At 46.7% G+C, this 18,958-nt stretch overlaps 1 protein-coding gene across 3 annotated transcripts in view; it reads right to left on the bottom strand.

The window, feature by feature from the left end:
• The window catches only part of PARP4 (poly(ADP-ribose) polymerase family member 4), a 1,988,214-nt gene that overhangs the window by 1,746,327 nt on the left and 222,929 nt on the right, over positions 1-18,958 (bottom strand). For all 3 annotated transcript variants that reach the window (XM_086935217.1, XM_086935220.1, XM_086935219.1), the window contains exon 7: positions 7,564-7,677. In XM_086935217.1, coding sequence (XP_086791343.1) covers positions 7,564-7,677 — 114 coding nt within the window. The remainder of the gene's footprint in view (positions 1-7,563; positions 7,678-18,958) is intronic.

The following is an 18,958-nucleotide window of genomic DNA, read 5'->3' on the forward strand; positions in this document are numbered from 1 at the left end:
AGTGGGGAGGGGTGTCCGGCATGCTAAAAGTAACTGTCCGCGACGATGCCCCGGTGGACTGCCTTCTGGGGAACAACCTCGAGAGCTCCCCCTGGTCAGCCGTTGAGCGGAGGGAGCACCTGGGGATGCTTGGTCTCCCTGAATGGGTCTGTGTAACGACCCGATCCATGGCCGCCCGCGCCATCTCCAGCCCAGAGGAACAGGAGTGGCCCGAACCTCCTCCGCCGATCGTCACAGAAGAAGCCACCCCTGAGCCTGGTCCTCCGGGGTCCGGCAACGAAGAGCCGAATCAACTCCAAGATCTCCCGGAGCTGGCCCAGTGGCGCCAAGAAGGTGGGCCCACTCAGGAACAGTTCCGCCAGGAACAAAGAGGGTGTCCCTCCCTCGAGGGACTCCGACAACAAGCTATAGCCCAGAGCGCAGGGGATGCCTCGGGGGCCCACTGGATCTACTGGGACAACGAGCTGCTCTACAGTGAGCAGAAGATTGCCGAGCTGGGAGCCAGCCGGGTGCTGGTGGTCCCCCTCCGATTCAGAGACTTCCTATTGAACTTGGCACACGATGTGCCTCTTGCCGGGCACCTGGGGCAGGACAAGACGTACAGCCGCCTGGTGACCCACTTCTATTGGCCGAAGATGCGGAACGATGTAGCGAACCACTGCCGGGCCTGCCCCACCCGCCAGGCCAGCGGGAAAAGCGGCCGAAAACTGAAAGTCCCCCTGCAACCCTTTCCCATCGTCACCACTCCCTTTGAGCGGGTGGGAATAGACATTGTGGGGCCCCTGGAGCCCCGGACAGCACAGGGACACCGGTTCATCCTTGTCCTGGTGGACCATGCCACCCGCTATCCCGAGGCCATACCTCTCCGGACCGTGACGGCGCCCGTGGTGGGCCGAGCCCTGATGGGGATCTTCTCGCGGGTGGGCTTCCCCCGAGAAGTCGTCAGTGATGGGGCACGAACTTTATCTCCAGGTACATGAAGTCCCTATGGCAACAGTGCGGGGTCACCTACAAATTCACGACCCCCTATCACCCGCAAGGGAACGGACTAGTAGAACGATTTAACCGCACCCTCAAGGGGATGATCATGGGCCTGGAAGAACCCCTACGTCGCCAATGGGACGTGCTGCTCCCGTGCCTCCTGTTCGCTTACAGGGAGGTCCCCCAGAAATCCCTGGGATTCAGTCAGTTCGAACTCTTGTATGGACACCCCGTCCGGGGCCCCCTCAGCCTGGTCAAAGAAGGGTGGGAGGTGGCCCCTCGGAAGACTCCCCCTGATGTATACAAGTACCTCTTGACCCTCCGTAACCAGACCCAGCGGTTCAGGGAACTTGCCAAGGCCAACCTCGAAGCCAGCCAAGAAGACATGAAGCGCTGGTATGATCAGAATGCCTCATCCATCGAGTTCGAGCAGGGACAACAGGTCTGGGTGATGTCCCCGGTTGAACCTTGCGCCCTCCAGGACAAATGGACGGGACCCTTCAAGGTGGTGGAGCGCAAGGGCCCCGTCACCTACCTGGTAGACATGGAGTCACCCCGAAACCCCCTACGTGTCCTCCACGCCAACAGACTCAAGCCCCACTTTGTGCGCTCTGAACTTAGCCTCCTGATGGCTACCGACAGTGGGGCTGAAGAAGACTCCGAGCCCCTCCCCGATCTCCTGAAAACGCTTGAGAAAGACGGCTCCGTGGAGGGAGTCCACCTCTCCGATGCCCTGTCCCTAGCGCAACGCCAAGACTGCCAAGAACTGCTAATACAATTTGCCGACCTGTTCTCCCTCATCCCTGGGGTCACCCCCTGGTGCCTCCACGACGTTGACACCGGGGATAGCCCCCCTATCCGACACAGGGCGTACAGGGTGCCTGATCGAGTACGCGCCTGCATCCAGTCGGAAGTCTCCAAGATGCTAGCTCTGGGAGTGATCGAGCCGTCCGACAGCCCCTGGGCCAGCCCGGTCGTGTTGGTCCCCAAGGCCGCCGCCCCGGGCGTCGCCCCCGAGCTCAGGTTCTGTGTAGACTATCGGGGTCTGAACGCCGTCACCAGGACCGACTCTCATCCCATTCCACGGGCAGATGAACTGATTGACCGCATGGGGGCCGTCCGCTACCTGAGCATCTTCGATTTGACAGCGAGCTATTGGCAGATCGGCCTCACCCCAGGTGCCCAGGAGCGATCCGCCTTCTCTACCCTGGATGGCCACTACCACTTCAAGGTGATGCCATTCGGAATGAAAAACGCACCCGCCACCTTCCAGAGACTCGTGCACAAGGTGCTGGCGGGGCTCGAGGAGTTCAGCGCCGCCTATCAGGACGATATTGCTGTGTACAGCCGCCACTGGGCAGAACACCTCCACCACCTCCGGGAGGTCCTGAACGCCCTCCGGCAGGCCGGGCTAACCATCAAAGCCAGCAAGTGCCAGATCGGCCAAGGGTCCGTGACCTACCTGGGACACCAGGTGGGAAGTGGCCTGGTGGCCCCCCTCCAGCTCAAGATTGCCGCCATCCAGGCCTGGGAGCCCCCGGTCTCCCAGACAGAGGTCCGAGCCTTCCTGGGGCTCACCGGGTACTACCGGCGCTTCGTAAAAGACTATGGCAGCATGGTGGGGCCCCTCACAGAACTCACGTCCAAAAAGAACCCCAAGAAAGTCAACTGGACTCCTGAATGTCAGGCGGCCTTTGAGAACCTGAAGTCCGCCATGTGCACCGCCCCAGTGCTCCAGGCCCCCGACTACAGCCGGGAATTCATTGTACAGACGGACGCCTCATATCATGGCGTGGGGGCCGTCCTCTCCCAACTCAACACCGAGGGAGTCGATCAGCCAATGGCCTTCATCAGCCGACGCCTGCTGGCCCGAGAACAGCGCTGGAGCACCATCGAGCGGAAGGCCTTCGCCGTAGTGTGGGCCCTCAAAAAGCTCCGGCCCTATCTCTTCGGTACCCACTTCCGGGTGCAAACAGATCACCGACCCCTGCAATGGCTGATGCAGATGCGGGAAGAAAACCCGAAGCTGTTGCGTTGGTCCATCTCCCTGCAGGGGATGGATTTCACTGTGGAGCATCGCCCCGGCCAAGACCACGCCAACGCAGACGGCCTGTCCCGCTTCTTCCGCCTCGGCGAGGAGAGTACCCAAGAGGATGGGTGACTCTCCCTGCCATCAGCTGGGGGGGACGCATGTTGGACAGGCCTCGTGGCCGGCCCGTCCCCTCCCCGCATGGCGGGTCGCGGACCCCTGCTCCTCCTGTTCCCCGGACAAGAACCACCCCTGCAACCCGCCTGGGCAACTCCCGGCCCTTCCCCGACGGAACCCTGGCTCCTGAACACCACTGTATCAGCTGGCCCAGGTCCCTTCCAGAACCCCTGTCTCCGGCCCAGCCGCCATTTTGGACACTACACGACCAGGGCTCGTGGCCTCGGGTCGGCCTCGGCCTCGGGCCCAGCCAGGCCCCGACATCGAGGCACCACCCTCCGCCCAGGGGGTGAAGAGACCACTTGGCAGGTCAATGGGAGAAGGAGTGTCGATGGCTCCCCTCCGCCAGGTGTCGATCGCCCCCAGCCTCCCTGGGCGCTGGCTCCACCCCCCTGCTGGGTGTCTGGACTCCCTCATCCCGGACCTCCCGACCTCCAAGTGCGAGGGTCCGGACATCAAAGGGCGCCAGACCTATAACTGGGGCAGCTCCAGAGCAGGAAGGCAGTTGTATCCTGGAGTCGAGAGACACCGAGACGAACTCATCCTTGGAGGCCTGCTCGCGCTGCCGCGGCTCCTCTTCGTGAACCACCTTTGAAGGCCTGCTGGCGCTGCCGCGGCTCATCCTCGTCGTGAATCATCTTCAAGGCATGCTGGCGCTGCCGCGGCCCTCCTCGTCGTGAACCATCTTCAAAGCCTGCTGGCGCTGCCGCGGCCCTCCTCGTCGTGAACCATCTTCAAGGCCTGCTGGCGCTGCCGCGGCCCTCCTCGTCGTGAACCATCTTCAAGGCCTGCTGGCGCTTCCGCGGCCCTCCTCGTCGTGAACCATCTACAAGGCCTGCTGGCACTGCCGTGGCCCCTCCTTGCGGACCCTCCAGCTCGAGGATTGTGAGCTCCACCTCTGCTGCTTCTGTACCGGATCAGTACTCCGACTGTCCCGCTACCCTTTTCCCCAAAGAGACTAGAATTGACGGGATCCTCGTATCCTGGTCCTGCTGTATCGCCCGTCACCTTGCCTAAAGATATATATAAAAAGTGTGCAGAACTCATCTCTGTGTGGTGTCTATCTGTGGGGGGGAAGTTACTTGTCTGTACGATTACCGGAGAAGGCCCTCACCAGGAGGTCTCTCCCCCTCTACTCGGCCGACCCTCCGGGTCCCCGTCTAACATTGTGATTTGGTGAAAATCTGGTAAGTAGTTTTTGAGACATTAAGGTACAAAACTATTATGATTTGGTGAAAATCTGTTAAGTCGTTTTTGAGATATTAAGGTACAAACTATTTGCAAATTTAAACGGTTGGGTTCAAGGGACTCTGGGTTGGCAAAGCCATTTGATCTTGGCTTTAATGGCCAGGCACAGAGATTTTGGCTTAGCCAACGTTTGTTTGCATTGGCAGCCTGCATTGTTTATTATTAATTTGCTGTTCAAAAATGGCAGTCGGCATCTTGGAATCATAAATGAATATTCAAATATAACCAACAGAAATACTAAGATGGCCAACGGTGCATCAACATACATGCGCACACGTGGGTGGCCTTCTTGAATGCTTTTGGTGTACCTTAGGAGAAAAAACATTCCAAAATGACAACCTATCTTGGATTGTTTTTTCACCTAAAGAAAATGCTGCAACCTGTCACAGAGCAGCAGTGGGCTCTCTCAGAGAGTGAGGTAGAAGGCAAAATAGTCTATGAAGCACTGCAATACAAAGACTTTGAAGCAACACTTTAAGAATGAAAGTGAACGGGCTAAGGAGGGTGTGCTCTTGGACAAGTTGAGTGGTAGACTTGGAACACGGGAAGAGGGTGGGAAGGGGATGGTTGGAGTGGGGGTCTTGTTTGCTTATGTTCCTTTTTCTACTTACTGTTGATTGTTGGCACATACAGCACGCCTGGCAACTAGCCTCTTTCTGCAGCCTGGAATGGACTTGTCTGTTTCTTTTGAGCTCTGGACCGCGCAATACGATGAGCAATGGGGGCTATGTTTATTCATGCTTTTTATACATGTACTATGATCTTTCAATAAAAATATTTAATACTAAAAAGGAAAGTGAAAACATTCACCATGTCAACAAAACCCGATGATTGCAGTGCATCATGGGGATCAGTTCTGTCACCCGTTTCAACACCTTGACACGGCCTTCTGCCATGTAACCGTATGCCATAAGGTTAGAACACCAATATACCCTATCGCCATTCAGATATGGGTGTGTTTTGAATGGGGAAAGGGCAACACTTTGGGTTTTACCAAGAAAAACATTGAGCTTAACCATCTACCTTAAAGATATACACCTGTTAAACAAAACATACTTACCTGCCACTCGAACAGTGCAAGGGAGAGTTTGTAAACATTGGTTCAGCAAAAATATTTTTTCTTAAAAAACAATTTACTAAACTGCTGTGAAACTTTAGATACCATTTCTCAGTGGCATCATTTATTAATACCTACATCTAAGCAAAAGATAGCTTAAAAAGCGTTGGTGTAAGCCATTTACGGCCCTGGTATATTAAGAGAAGTATTATCAGAGAAAAGCTTTGATATAATAGGAACACTGCTGCCATTTGTAACCTCACTGTACAGCACCATAAAGGACAAGTGATTACTTTTTATATGGCACAAAGATTTCTGAAAGGCTCCGTCTCTGCACAAGTATATATTTTATAAAGGCCCACATCCCTGATCTCCCAGAGTCCATAATATAGACATTTATGTTGGTTGGGCTCGGATTGTGTCTCAACTAAGAGGCACATAGCAGATTAGTGATGCTTTCAATCAAGTTAACTATAAACCTTCCTACTGCAAATTAACTATTAAATTCATATTTAGTAACGAATCATAAACTCCAGGCACCACAAAATATAGCTGCACTAATCATTCTGAACCTTAAATATTTACATAATACCTACCCTGTTCTAACCACTCTCCAGTGGCTACCTACCAAGAAGATACGGCCTTACAGGTCACCTCCAAATGCAGAGAGCATTCGTAGGGCCTATTTACAGATTCAAACCCACTGCCATATATCAGGAAGACGACTCTGGTCTAGCAACATAAAGTCTCCAGCCCCCATTATGCCAAAGAATAGCTAGCAAGTATGGTGCTTTGGCGCATGCTCTCTTTGTATGGCACGCCTTTGCTGACCAGCTTAGTGAAATATGAACGCATTAAAAAAATGCTACAAATGCATATTTTCACCAAGACATCATTTTATTACAAGCAGTATAATGAATGTATTTAGATTATTTGACAGGCTAAATTTCAACATGTATGTATGTAATGTACTTTATATTGTGCTTTTATGGGTACTGTGGTACCCGAATAAAGCTTGACTGACTGAGTACAAGAATTCTTAAATTTATCTAATTGGTGTCTAATAATCACATTGTCCACTTAATGCTTCCCATCCCTGAACACTTAGAAACCAGAACTATGCTCCAATGCTACCATTCCCTACAAACACCCTACTACTACCCTTCCAAGAGCCCAAATAGCTCCTGACTATACCTTAAAAATACTAATCACTGAACCATATCAAACCTTATTTTCCCTTCACACTGCACTTCCCTGAATCCTAAAAAACCCTCAGCCGTGTTCCTAGTACACTTACCTTTGTCTTATAAGGAACAATAATTTAAAACATTTTTGCAACCACAATCTTTTTTCATTCTATTTTTTCAGTAGACTATATTTTTTGACACATCCTTTTTTCAGTCTACTTTTTCCAGTCACTCATCTCGGATTGGTCACTTTTGCTCTCAAGCAGCATAGTACTGAAGGTAGCACAATGAAATAAAATTCTGATACATTTAATTACCCCAATTTTGAAATATAGGTTTTACTAAAGGATGCTTATTATGTATAAAGATTGTCCTCGGTCATCATTTTTAACTTAAACATTTTCATATTTAGATTTGTGATGTTCATTTTAAGAGTCTTTTTAAATGGTATCAATTTTATGATGGTTTTAATCAGAATTTATTGTATGATGCATTCTTTAATGGCTTGGAATATAGCCAAATAAAGATTTCTGACTGACTGACAAAAAAAGGATGCTTAATACTTATGTACTTTTAAGCTCTAGTTTGCAATATTATCATGCATTTTGACATGGTGGCATACAGCGTAAAGGTGCACAGCCCATTTTTTTTTTAACAGAAATCATTTTTACTCATAACTATTATTATAGTATACTAGGATAGTAGCATAAACCAAAGTAGCCTCTCAAATAAACTACACTGACATTTCTGAGGTGGTGAAATACCTATTGTGCACTGACTATGTGGTTGTTCATGAAGGTACATATTTAACATTGAGTTCACATTAAGAGGTATCCATGGCACTTTACACAATACAAATCAAAAATACGAAACCAGATAATTACCTGTACTCCATTTGATAATCCCAAATGAACAGCAATTTGAAAAGGTAAATCAAACTGTCCTGTTAAACACTGCAGCTCAATAACTGCAACTTCGTTGGGCACACTTGACAGGGCCTGTAAATAAAATAACTAATTTAAGAACATATTGGTATGGGAAATTACATTAAGAAAACTCAAAGTACAGTAAACATACAAAGCTTGCAGATATTTTGATTAACCTGATGTAGGACTTGATTCACTAAAAAAGTTAGACATGATCATGCATAAACGTAAGCCTATACAGTGGAGATCCTTGTGTATGTATATAAGGATACTCTCCACAGCAACGTGTCCACAGGACAATTTTATTTGGAGGGAGCCAGCGCCTACATGCTCGCATTCGTTTGTGCCTGACCGGTTTCGGAGCCCCCAAGCTCCTCAATCATAGGCGTGCTTTGCAGTTGAACAGCTTTCTCTGTGGCTTTCACTCCAAACCAGTATGCTTTATTATTTCCTGCCCTCCAGTGGGCTTTTATCGTCAGTAATGTCTCTCAGGTGAGGGTTCTAAAACCGCCTTGCATGCTGGAACTTGTAGTTTCTTTCTGCAGCATACTTTTTCCCTTTCAGTAGGTTCTGTTAACAAATGCAAAATTAACGCGTTAATTCTTGCCCTCCAGTGGGCCACAAGCATGTCTCCGCTGGCTCATTTCAACATTTGTTACTGAGCTGAACTGGGACTCGAACCATGTCGGTCCCAACAGACAATTCTTAAAGTTAAAGAGCAGTGCAATCCTCCGCGGCTTGGACGTGCCGCGTACAAATCCTTTCTGAAGTTGCCCAACGCTTAAGGATGCACTCCACAGCAACGTGTCCACAGGACAATTTTATTTGGAGGGAGCCAGCGCCTACATGCTCGCATTCGTTTGTGCCTGACCGGTTTCGGAGCCCCCAAGCTCCTTAATCATAGGCATGCTCTGCAGTTGAACAGCTTTCTCTGTGGCTTTCACTCCAAACCAGTATGCTTCATTATTTCCTGCCCTCCAGTGGGCTTTTATCGTCAGTAATGTCTCTCAGGTGAGTGTTCTAAAACCGCCTTGCATGCTGGAACTTGTAGTTTCTTTCCGCAGCATACTTTTTCCCTTTCAGTAGGTTCTGTTAACAAATGCAAAATTAAAGCGTTAATTAATTAATTTGGTGCAAACTGGAGGAGCTGTAATACGTGATCACACGCACCGCCGCCCTTGAGATCCACGATGGTGGTGAGAGAAGGAGAATGAGCGGTGGGGCGTAGAAGGCTGAATTCCGCAAGAAACAGGAATTCCAGTCTCGAAAGTTAACATAGGAGTTAAGATGTGCAGTAACTCGGAACACCATGAAGCCGCTTTGGAAGCTTTTAAAAGAAGACCGACAACGAGCCAGTCCAGTTCACAGAAGGAGGACCGGACTGTAACAACATTGACAACACAATTTGTGGCGTTAGAGAGGCTGAATGAGCGAGAGATCCGCAAGTGGTGGGAGGGCACTTCTCTGCAGAACTATGTGGAAGTGGAGAGAGTGCAGAGGGGTCTCCGCATATACACTATACCAGCCTACGAAAACCAGGATCCACAACTTCGAGGAATGGGCAGATTTCACGGCACATTCATGCAAAGGGATGTTGATTATATTGATCAAGTTCGCCTGGAGCGATCATGAGAAGGCGAAAAAAGCCATAGAAGAACTGGAAGTGACAATCGTAAAAGATGAAAATAAAGGGAGACAACAAGAATTACGTGACCAAATGGTGAAACGTCTAAAGAGTTACGAAGGGAAGATCAGACAGCGCAAGCAGGAGAAATTCGAACGAGACGAGCGCGATTACGCACAGGGACGGATACTCACGTTTGGCAAAAGGTATGATGCCCCACGAAAGGCCCTACAAGAAAAATCGACACAGCGGGTGTTGGTGCCATCCGTGACCTCTGAATCAGAAGCAACCACACCTGAGCAATCCGAAGATGAAAATCCGGGTGGTGTGGAGGCTACCTTCAAGAAATTTCCTTTTCAGGACGAGTTTCGAGTGATGCGCCAGTCCTTTCAGAAGACCAGGGGCAAACCACCAGACCAAAAAACGCCGGCCAACGAGGAGGGGAGGCCAGTGGAGCAAAGGGTCAGCAGTCTCCCCCCGTAACCAGGAGCAAGAAGAAGCTCTACAGACGCAGGTGAATGGCAATTCACAGAACTTAGGTGAGAACTTAACTATTATTAATCTAACGCCTCGTATGTTAACAGCAGAAGAGGAGGGAGTGCTAAAGTTACGTTTCACCTTTTGCCCACAAAAGAATTTAGAATACACGCAGACTCGTATAGATCTTTTTAAGTTCGTAAGAAAACTTAAACTGCATAAGTTCTTTAAAATGAAGCCCAAATATGATAAAAAACATCGAGAGCATGCATCAACGACAGATATCCTGGCTGGCCATGACCTGGCAGTTATACAAACTCTTGAAGATCTGCGAAGGGAGAACAGTGAGGCTGTGGTATCACAGGAGAACTCAGAGATAATGGGGGTGGCACAACAAAATGTGGAAACAACATTCAAACCAGTATCCACCTTTCAACTTCAAATGCCCTCGGACATTATTGATACGTTTTCAGATGCAATTACTAAGGAACTTATGACCATGAGGTGCAAGAAACGGGGAAGACCCAAGAAACTAAACTTAACGGTTGCACAAAAACAAGCTGTTGAAGGGCTAAAAAATGACAACACGTTTGTATGTAAGCCTTCGGATAAGGGCGGAAACGTTGTGCTGCAGACTTATGACGCGTACAATGAAGAAGCCCTGAGACAGTTATCTGACGAGTTCTTTTATGAAAAGACAAATAAAAGTGTGTATCAAACGAGCATTAATAATTGCCATGTCATGTTGAAAACCTGGTATGAAAAAGGGATGATAATAACAGAGGAATATTTGTTTTTAAGAACTTTAAATCCTATCACACCCTGTTTTTATCACTTACTTAAGGTCCACAAAGACGCAATGTTATCACCGGGGAGACCTATTGTTTCCTCTCAATCCAGCCTTCCAGAACATATTTCCATCTATATTGACTCTTTCCTGTCGGACTTTGTAGTATCCTTGAAATCATATGAAAAGGATACAAGGGACTTTCTTCAGACAATCGAATCCACACACTGGCGGGAGGGTGACTTGATGATTGTTATGGACATAACCAGTCTATACACCTGTATTGCACACAATGATGGAATGAATGCAGTGACGTACTTTTTACAGAACAGGCCTATGAAATTTACCGGACACAATGAGATGGTCTTGGAGTTTCTTGAATTTAGCCTGAATAATAACATTTTTCTGTACCAGGGGCAATATTATCGGCAAGCCTCTGGGACCGCGATGGGCACCTGCTTCGCCCCCATCTATGCAAATTTATTTGAAGGCTGGTGGGAGAAGCAGGTGGCCTGGGCGGAGCTCAACAGTAACTGGACTCAAAATATAGTTACATGGCATCGATACATCAATGATCTCTTTGTTATTTAAAGGGGATCAAGAGAAACAGCTGAAAAATATGTTGAGAGACTTAATACCAACAATGTAAATTTCAAGTTCAGTGCAGACATCAGTTCCTCTATTATGCACTTTTTAGATCTGGAGGTACATATTGAAGATGGAAATTTAATCACCAAACTTTTCCGCAAGCCCACAGCGGACAATTCTATATTGCACGAGCGAAGCAGTCACCCACCCAAATTAATCAAAAGTATCCCCTTTGGGGAACTTTTACGTATTGAAAGAATTGACACCAGAGATGGGGATTTTGTGAGACATGCGAGTGAGTGCATGGACAGATTTAGAGCACGTGGGTACGATGAACTGACGCTACAAAGTGCCCTTAAGTGTCAGGTTCTGCCTAGCCGCGCCTACCTAAACTTTAAGGGACTACAACTTCCATGAGCCTTTGCTGCAGGAAGTATATGGATGGAAGAGACAGGGGGGAAGTTCCGCGTAATTTTGAGTCCTTCGTTAATGTCGATTGGAGAAGTACCGGCTGCTGTCAGCGTCGCACTGCTGAACGCGGGAGTGATTATCCGGCTACAGAAATACCTGCTCAACCTCGAGGTATTGTTGTTCAAAGGAGAGCCACTGGAAGTTGTGGCTCGCGGGTTCGTTTCTTTGTTTTGGTACATGCTGTCTGAAAGAGAACCGAAGGAAAGCATCGGCTGATGCATAACTGTTTAGGGGCAGTGTGGTTTGTCCCGCGGAACTAAGCGGCAGGTCGCTGCTTGTTGCCGTAAATGTTATAGATACTGAAGGCACTTTTGGGAAGCAAGAGCAGCGGAGCGTTGTAGGGCTCTACACGTTACCGTGTGCGAGGCTAAGACTATTGTAACCGGAGCAGTGTGGTGGTCGCAACTACCTGCTACCCGCTAGGTGTTTTGTTTGTTCATACTGTAGGATAAGCGGAGCGTAGTGGTGGTCGCAACCACACGTTACCGTCTTATCATAGCTTTGTCGCTCACTATAAGAATTAGGGGTGGATACGAACATTGTTGACTTCCGAGGTTGTGGAGTTTATTCAAGGCGTCCTGAAAGTGGAACAAGATACACCTGATCTGAGTGATTACAGAGAGATTTATCTCTAACTCTTTAAAAGGTTGTAAATGAAATCGGGGAATGAACTATTCAATAGTCTAAGTGAAGAAACTTACAGTGATAAATAAGGGTCATGACCAAGTCCATTTCCTCATCATATGGTGTGTACATGTATAGGTGTTGAGATAAAGTGGAGTTATATGGGTCTATGAAGTGGTTAACCAGTGTGTTTTTGGTTACAGGAAACAGGACTAGATCTATCTTATATTGGTTGGAGGAATGAGTACAGCCTTGTAAGGTATTACAGTTCTAGTGAGAATTATTGAGAGTAGACTTGTATGTAGTACAGTGTATATAATGTTTTACGCTTTGTCATTTCAGATCCCTTGTCCCTGCTGACCCTTTCCCTTCCCTGGTCTTTCTCTGTTATTATCCCTCGCCTGATGGTTCGAACCCCCTGTGAGTACATTCAGGGTGTTGGTAACATCGGGAGGTGGACCCCTTTGTTCATCATTTGAATCCTGCGAGGCGGGCCCTGACATTAAGAGAGTGAATGGTATCCCTAGAGAACAACTGTTCAAGGTAAAAACGAATAAAGAGACTAAGATCAATAAATTTCGAATGATTACCACCTTCTCAGAGGAGTCAGGGGAGTTGAGAAAGATTTTCTGAAAAAACTGGAACCTGTTAAAACTGGATCCGGTGATAGGCATGGATGTTCCACCCCAACCCTTACTCACCTTTAGGAGAGCGAGATCTCTAAAGGACAGTCTCACCAACAGTTATCAGGGTGACCGACCGCCCAACCTATTGGCTAATAGGTTGCAGGGGTTTTTTCCCTGTGGAAAATGCAAGGCGTGTCAGGGAAGCAAGAAGATTTTAACCTATAAAGTTCCAGGAATGGACAAACCAAAAAAGATCAGAACATTTTTCACATGTAGCACATTGTGCACAGTATACTGCCTAATCTGTCCATGTGGACTCCAATACATTGGGAGTACCATTCACGAAACTAAAAAGAGAGTCTTAGAGCATACCAGGGCTATAAAAAACTGTGATATGACATATCCAGTAGCCCGCCATTTTCAAACGGAACACAAAAGTGACAGAAACCTCCTAAGTTTTTTTGTCCTAGATCACGTCCCAGCTCACCCTAGAGGAGGGGACAGACTGTTGATGTTAAGGAGACTAGAGTCCCGGTACATCATTGATCTGCAAACCAGGTATCCAGAGGGATTGAACACACACGAAGGGTTAACAATGCATCTGGGCAAATAATAGGAAAGAGGTACATGGGGTTCCGTGGAAAGAGACAGGAAAATGGATGATAAGAATGTACATTAACTAAGTATGAATTATGTGCTGCGATTGTTATTATTGAACTATGGAACTGAGCAATGGTATATTAGGAAGTATTCATACAGGATTGTATTTATTGTTTATACCTTACATAATGAGAGAGACTATGCCCATCCAGGGCATTATGAGAGTTTGGAATAGTGCCATAAATGCAGTAGCGGTATCTTCCATGTCGATCTGACAAAATATGATGCGCTAACCCGATATAAGTGGGGAGTGTGTAAAAACATTATTTGTAATAAGACAAACACATGTTAAGATGGCGCCCATGAAAAAAACGTAGTCCTCTCTCTATGTTGTTTGTCGGCCGAATTGTGATGAAAATAAAAATGGCCGTTTTCAGGCGCGAATCAGTACCATCGAAGAAGGCAAAATGCCGAAACGCGTCTGGTAACTGGTAACTGTGAGTTCGCAATAAATCTTTGAACTCGCCCTCTTGAGTGCTTTCCTTACTTCAGAAAACGAGGCGAGAGGGAGCGTGAAAATATATATATTTCATTACCGTATTTTGTATTGTTTTGATTCCATGTCAAAGGAGCATTACAATTAGAGCAATTTTGCACATTTCCATTTGCGTATATTAGCAGTGGGTTTTTTGGTATTTTAATGGTTATATATTTATTGTATATAATTATTTATTCGGCTTTTAACTTTTATACTATTATAAAAGTTTTTTGTAGCCGTTGCCATGTATATTTATACTGCATTTCTGTTACCTGAGAGTCATTCCTTGGTCTATGTTTAATTGTATTGTACTGTAATTCTGGATCAAGTTTGACGTAATGTGCAATACCGGCATTCATGCCGTAATGTTTCAGTTGCAATAGTATGGAAACATTGAAAGTATTTTGTCTGTTTCTATCACATGTGATGGCACTTTGCACTTTAAATGGGTGATCAGCCCTCATGACGATGTCATGTGATCAAGGCTATCTCTAGCCGAAACGCGTCATGGCGGACTGGTGCCAGGCTAACATTCAATAAAAGAAAATTTGCACCATCTTCGGGTCTTGCTGGTTCCTGTTTTCCTGAGTGGCTGAATTTGCTGCATTGGTTAATCTTAGGAGCTCCACGTACCTCGTATTCCAGCCGGGAGTGCTTCCCCGGCTTTTGCGAGACCCCTCCACGATCTGGGCGAGCTGCGGCAAGAAGCTACGTTCCTTTAGGAATTTTTTCAAAAACTCCGTGTTGGAGACGCCGCCACGCCCCAGGGAAAAGCGGATTTGTTTGCTGGCCGTTCCGAGGAAAAACCGGAAGTAGTTTGGGGCTTCAGACCAGCGTCGGTTGGTCCGGAAATCCTGAGCTCACCGAGCGAGTACCGGGAGCGGCTGCTCTATCAGACTGCAACATCCTCTGTGTGGAGTTCCGGAATCTGTTTCATGCTGCATTGCCGGTAGGAACGTTTCTGTGTGTGCCTGCTTGTAACTTTGCCCACTGCTGCACTATGTCCGCGGACACGTTAAGGGGGCGCATGGACGCGTCTAGGGGCATGTTTACGGAACCCCCGGCTGGGGAGTCCGCTCCAAATCCCAGTTCAAATGCTGCACCCGAGCAAGGCTCTGGATTAAAAGAACTGTTCAAACGCTTAGAGAAATGCAGCAAAAGCGAACAGTCTAAGTGGTGGGAGCATACCTCGCTGTCGGGCTATCTGGAGGTGGGACGCGTGCCACGGGGTTTGCGCATCTTACTAGCCCCCTCAATTGAGAAACCCGACCCCCAGATGCTAGCGGATTGGGCGCAATGCAACTTGGAAACTCCAAACGCCTAAAGGGTATTCTTATTCAGTATGCCGAAAGCGATAGAGTCAAATTACTTGATGAAATTGCTACAATCAATGCAGAAATTGAAAAGTTTCCTCCCTCTGCTGAAATCACCAAGTACAGAGAGGAGAGGAACATCAGGCTTAAACGCGAGGAAGATATCATTAAGAAGAGAAAGGCATACAAGTTTCAGCGCGATACACTAGATTATGAGAACGGCCAGATCTTCACGTTCGCTAAAAGATACGACAACATTAAACAGCGACGTAGTAATGATGTTATGAATACTAATCCCACCACTAATTCCAATATTGGCACAACTTCAGACACAAGGCAGATTGAAACATCTTCAGTCTCAGGGGACAGTTCACAATATGAGAGTGAATCTGAATCGGAGGCTAGGCGTCAGCAACTGTTGGGGTTTCGCAAATTCACTCCAGCGCAGGAGATGGAAATGGTCCAACAGGACCGAAAACTAGCCCTACGCTCTGGAGCTCAGGCAGCCGCCGCCAGCGCAACAACAGGAAACGCGCAGAGAGGCGGAAAAGCAACAAATGTCGCAAACGCAGGCGGCAGGTAAAGGAAGCAGCGTTCCAGAAGGCAATGGAACAAAGCACAACCTGCTCAACCACAGCAATAGAAACAACAGAGACCTTACATTCTGATGCCCAAGCAGTCATTAATTTATCGGACACTATTCTGACTCCTAAGGAAACTTCCATATTATCATTGGGACTGTCTTACAGTCCTAAAGGAGGTTTTGACTATGCTACTACCAAAATAGACATATTCAAGTTTGTGCGTAAACTCTAACTTCGTAAACATTTTGCAACGCACACTGGAGCAGATCGGAATTCTGCCAATATGATTCAAGAAACTGCTCCTGTTACAAATGCATCTAGTAGTGCCAGTGACACGGTAACGTTAGGAGCAGCCTTAACACAAGAACTATTGGAACTCCAGCAAGAGGAAATGTGTCCCATCACAGAGAGTCAGACAGCACTTGGAGGTGAACCCTTACCGACTGCTTGTTCAACTCATTTCAAAATTAAATCCAAATTCTGTCCCCTCATGTTAAAAGACAATGTGGACATTTTTCATGACCGTGTCACCTCACAACTAAAGGATTTACAGATCAAGACTGCCAATTCGACCAAGCGCTACAACCACAAGGACAGAGAATACCACACTTTGATTAAAAAGCTTAGAGCTAACAAAAACTTGGTGATCAGACAATCGGATAAAGGGGGTAACGTGGTCTTATGGCCGCGTAAGATGTACTTGGAGGAAGCACACAAACAACTTAAAGATAGGGAATGCTACAGGCTCATCTCTATGCAGGAGGCTCTAAAGGCAAGGAATGAAATCTATCTCAAATTGTCTGCCTGGAGAAGCAAGGGCTTGATTTCAATGGATGAATACAAGTTCCTCAAAAAAGACTACCCTGTCACGCCTGTTATTTACTTCATTCCAAAAGTACATAAAAACTTACAACAACCCCCAGGTAGGCCTACTATATCTGCTTGCAATAGCCTGCTGGAGAATATGAGCAGATACATTGATTTTTTCCTGCAGGACTATGTAAGAGGCCTACCATCATTCATTCTAGACACCAGTGATTTATTGAGAAAAATTCAAGACTTCAGGTGGAGCCCCAATTTTGTTCTGGAATCTATGGACGTAACGTCGCTCTATACCAGTATATTCCATATTGATGGTCTGAGGGCTGTACAACATTTCCTTGGGAAAAGAGACACTTGTTTCCAGGAACATTCAAAAATGTTGTTAGATATGATCTCTATCTGTCTTGAAAATAATGTTTTTTTGTTTGCTAACCAGCTTTTTTTTACAGACCAGGGGCGTGGCAATGAGGGCCTGCTTCTCTCCCAGTTACGCCTGACTTCATATGGGGTACTGGGAGGAGCAGGTCCTGTTGAAACAACATGTTGCCACCATGAATTCCAATGTAAAACTTTGGTTAAGATACATAGACGACCTGGTGTTTGTATGGGATGGGACTGAAGAAGGGGTCATTGAATTTATAAAGGAATTGAATGACAATAACCTCAACATTCAATTCACTAGCACCCTTAGCAAACAGTCCATTGTGTTCTTGGATGTGGAGATCTTTGTCCAGGAAAGTAGTCTTCAGACCAGACTATATCGCAAGCCCACAGCAGGGAATACATTGCTACATGCGGATAGTCATCACCCAGCACATCTGATACGTAGTATCCCCTTTGGGGAGATGCTCCGCGTTCGGACAATATGTAGCAATGAGCATGAGTGCCGGCTGGCACAGTCCCTTTGTAAGGCTCGATTCATTCAACGGGCTATAAGTCAGAGACTATAGACAATGCTATCAAGAGGGCCAACAAGATTGGTAGGGCAACACTCCTGGGCCCAGGTAGTGTTCAACTAAGGTCTTCCACTGAGAAGTCGTGTGAAGAGACCAGACTTATTATGGCATACAATAACCAACATAAAAGTATCCATAAAATAGTCAGAGACAACTGGTTCTTAGTTTCCAGTGACCCCATAATAGGCCCTCTTCTGACCAAACATCCTAGCATTACCTATCGAAAAGCCCGTTCTATGCATTACAGTCTGGTATCCAGTAGCCCTGAGGTGCTTTCTGGATCATGGCTCAGTGAGAGCAAAGGCTTTCTAAGGTGCTCTACCTGTAAAGCTTGCAAACATGGTATCAGTAAAACGGAGGTCATTACTCCCCTATCACCTTTTCCAATTAAAATCAAACAGAAATTGAACTGCAAATCTGAGTTCGCAGTTTATGTTCTGGAGTGCCCGTGCGGGCTGAGATATGTAGGTAGCACTAGACCACAAGTGCACAAGCGAATATTACAGCATCTGCGAGCTATCACCCACGCAGATGCAACATATCCTGTAGCCAGGCACTTTGAGAACAAACATGGAAAAGATGCCTCTCTGTTGAGGTACTTTGCGATAGATTGTGTTCCTCCCCAGAGGAGGGGCGGTGATAGGGAGTCTCTACTACGCAAATTGGAGACTCGCTACATAATATTACTTGACACCAAGGCACCGCATGGCCTCAATATCGGGGAGGATTGCCACACTTATCTCTAAGTACCCAGATACTATTTATTGCCAGCTTTCTGCACCTTTTGTGATTCAATCCTGTAATGAAGTTTGTCCTTTTATGAACTGTGGATAATCAATTGTAGTTTTTAAACATGTTCCCTATACCCTCCATGACCTTTTAGTTCAACTGTTTTGATTTATCATTTTTTCACTTTCGTCGTAGCACTTTATTGCCATTACTTTGTTTTGCACTAATAGCGTATTTGCACAATTTACAGTCTCTACCTCAGGTTTTATGCATTTGCCCACATGGGCATTACCGTATATTGTATAGTTTTGATTCCATGTCAACGGAGCATTACAATTAGAGCAATTTTGCACATTTCCATTTGCGTATATTAGCAGTGGGTTTTTTGGTATTTTAATGGTTATATATTTATTGTATATAATTATTTATTCGGCTTTTAACTTTTATACTATTTTAAAAGTTTTTTGTAGCCGTTGCCATGTATATTTATACTGCATTTCTGTTACCTGAGAGTCATTCCTTGGTCTATGTTTAATTGTATTGTACTGTAATTCTGGATCAAGTTTGACGTAATGTGCAATACCGGCATTCATGCCGTAATGTTTCAGTTGCAA

Source organism: Lissotriton vulgaris, chromosome 8 (assembly GCF_964263255.1).
Source record: "Lissotriton vulgaris chromosome 8, aLisVul1.2, whole genome shotgun sequence".
In the NCBI taxonomy this organism is placed as follows: Eukaryota; Metazoa; Chordata; class Amphibia; order Caudata; family Salamandridae; genus Lissotriton; species Lissotriton vulgaris.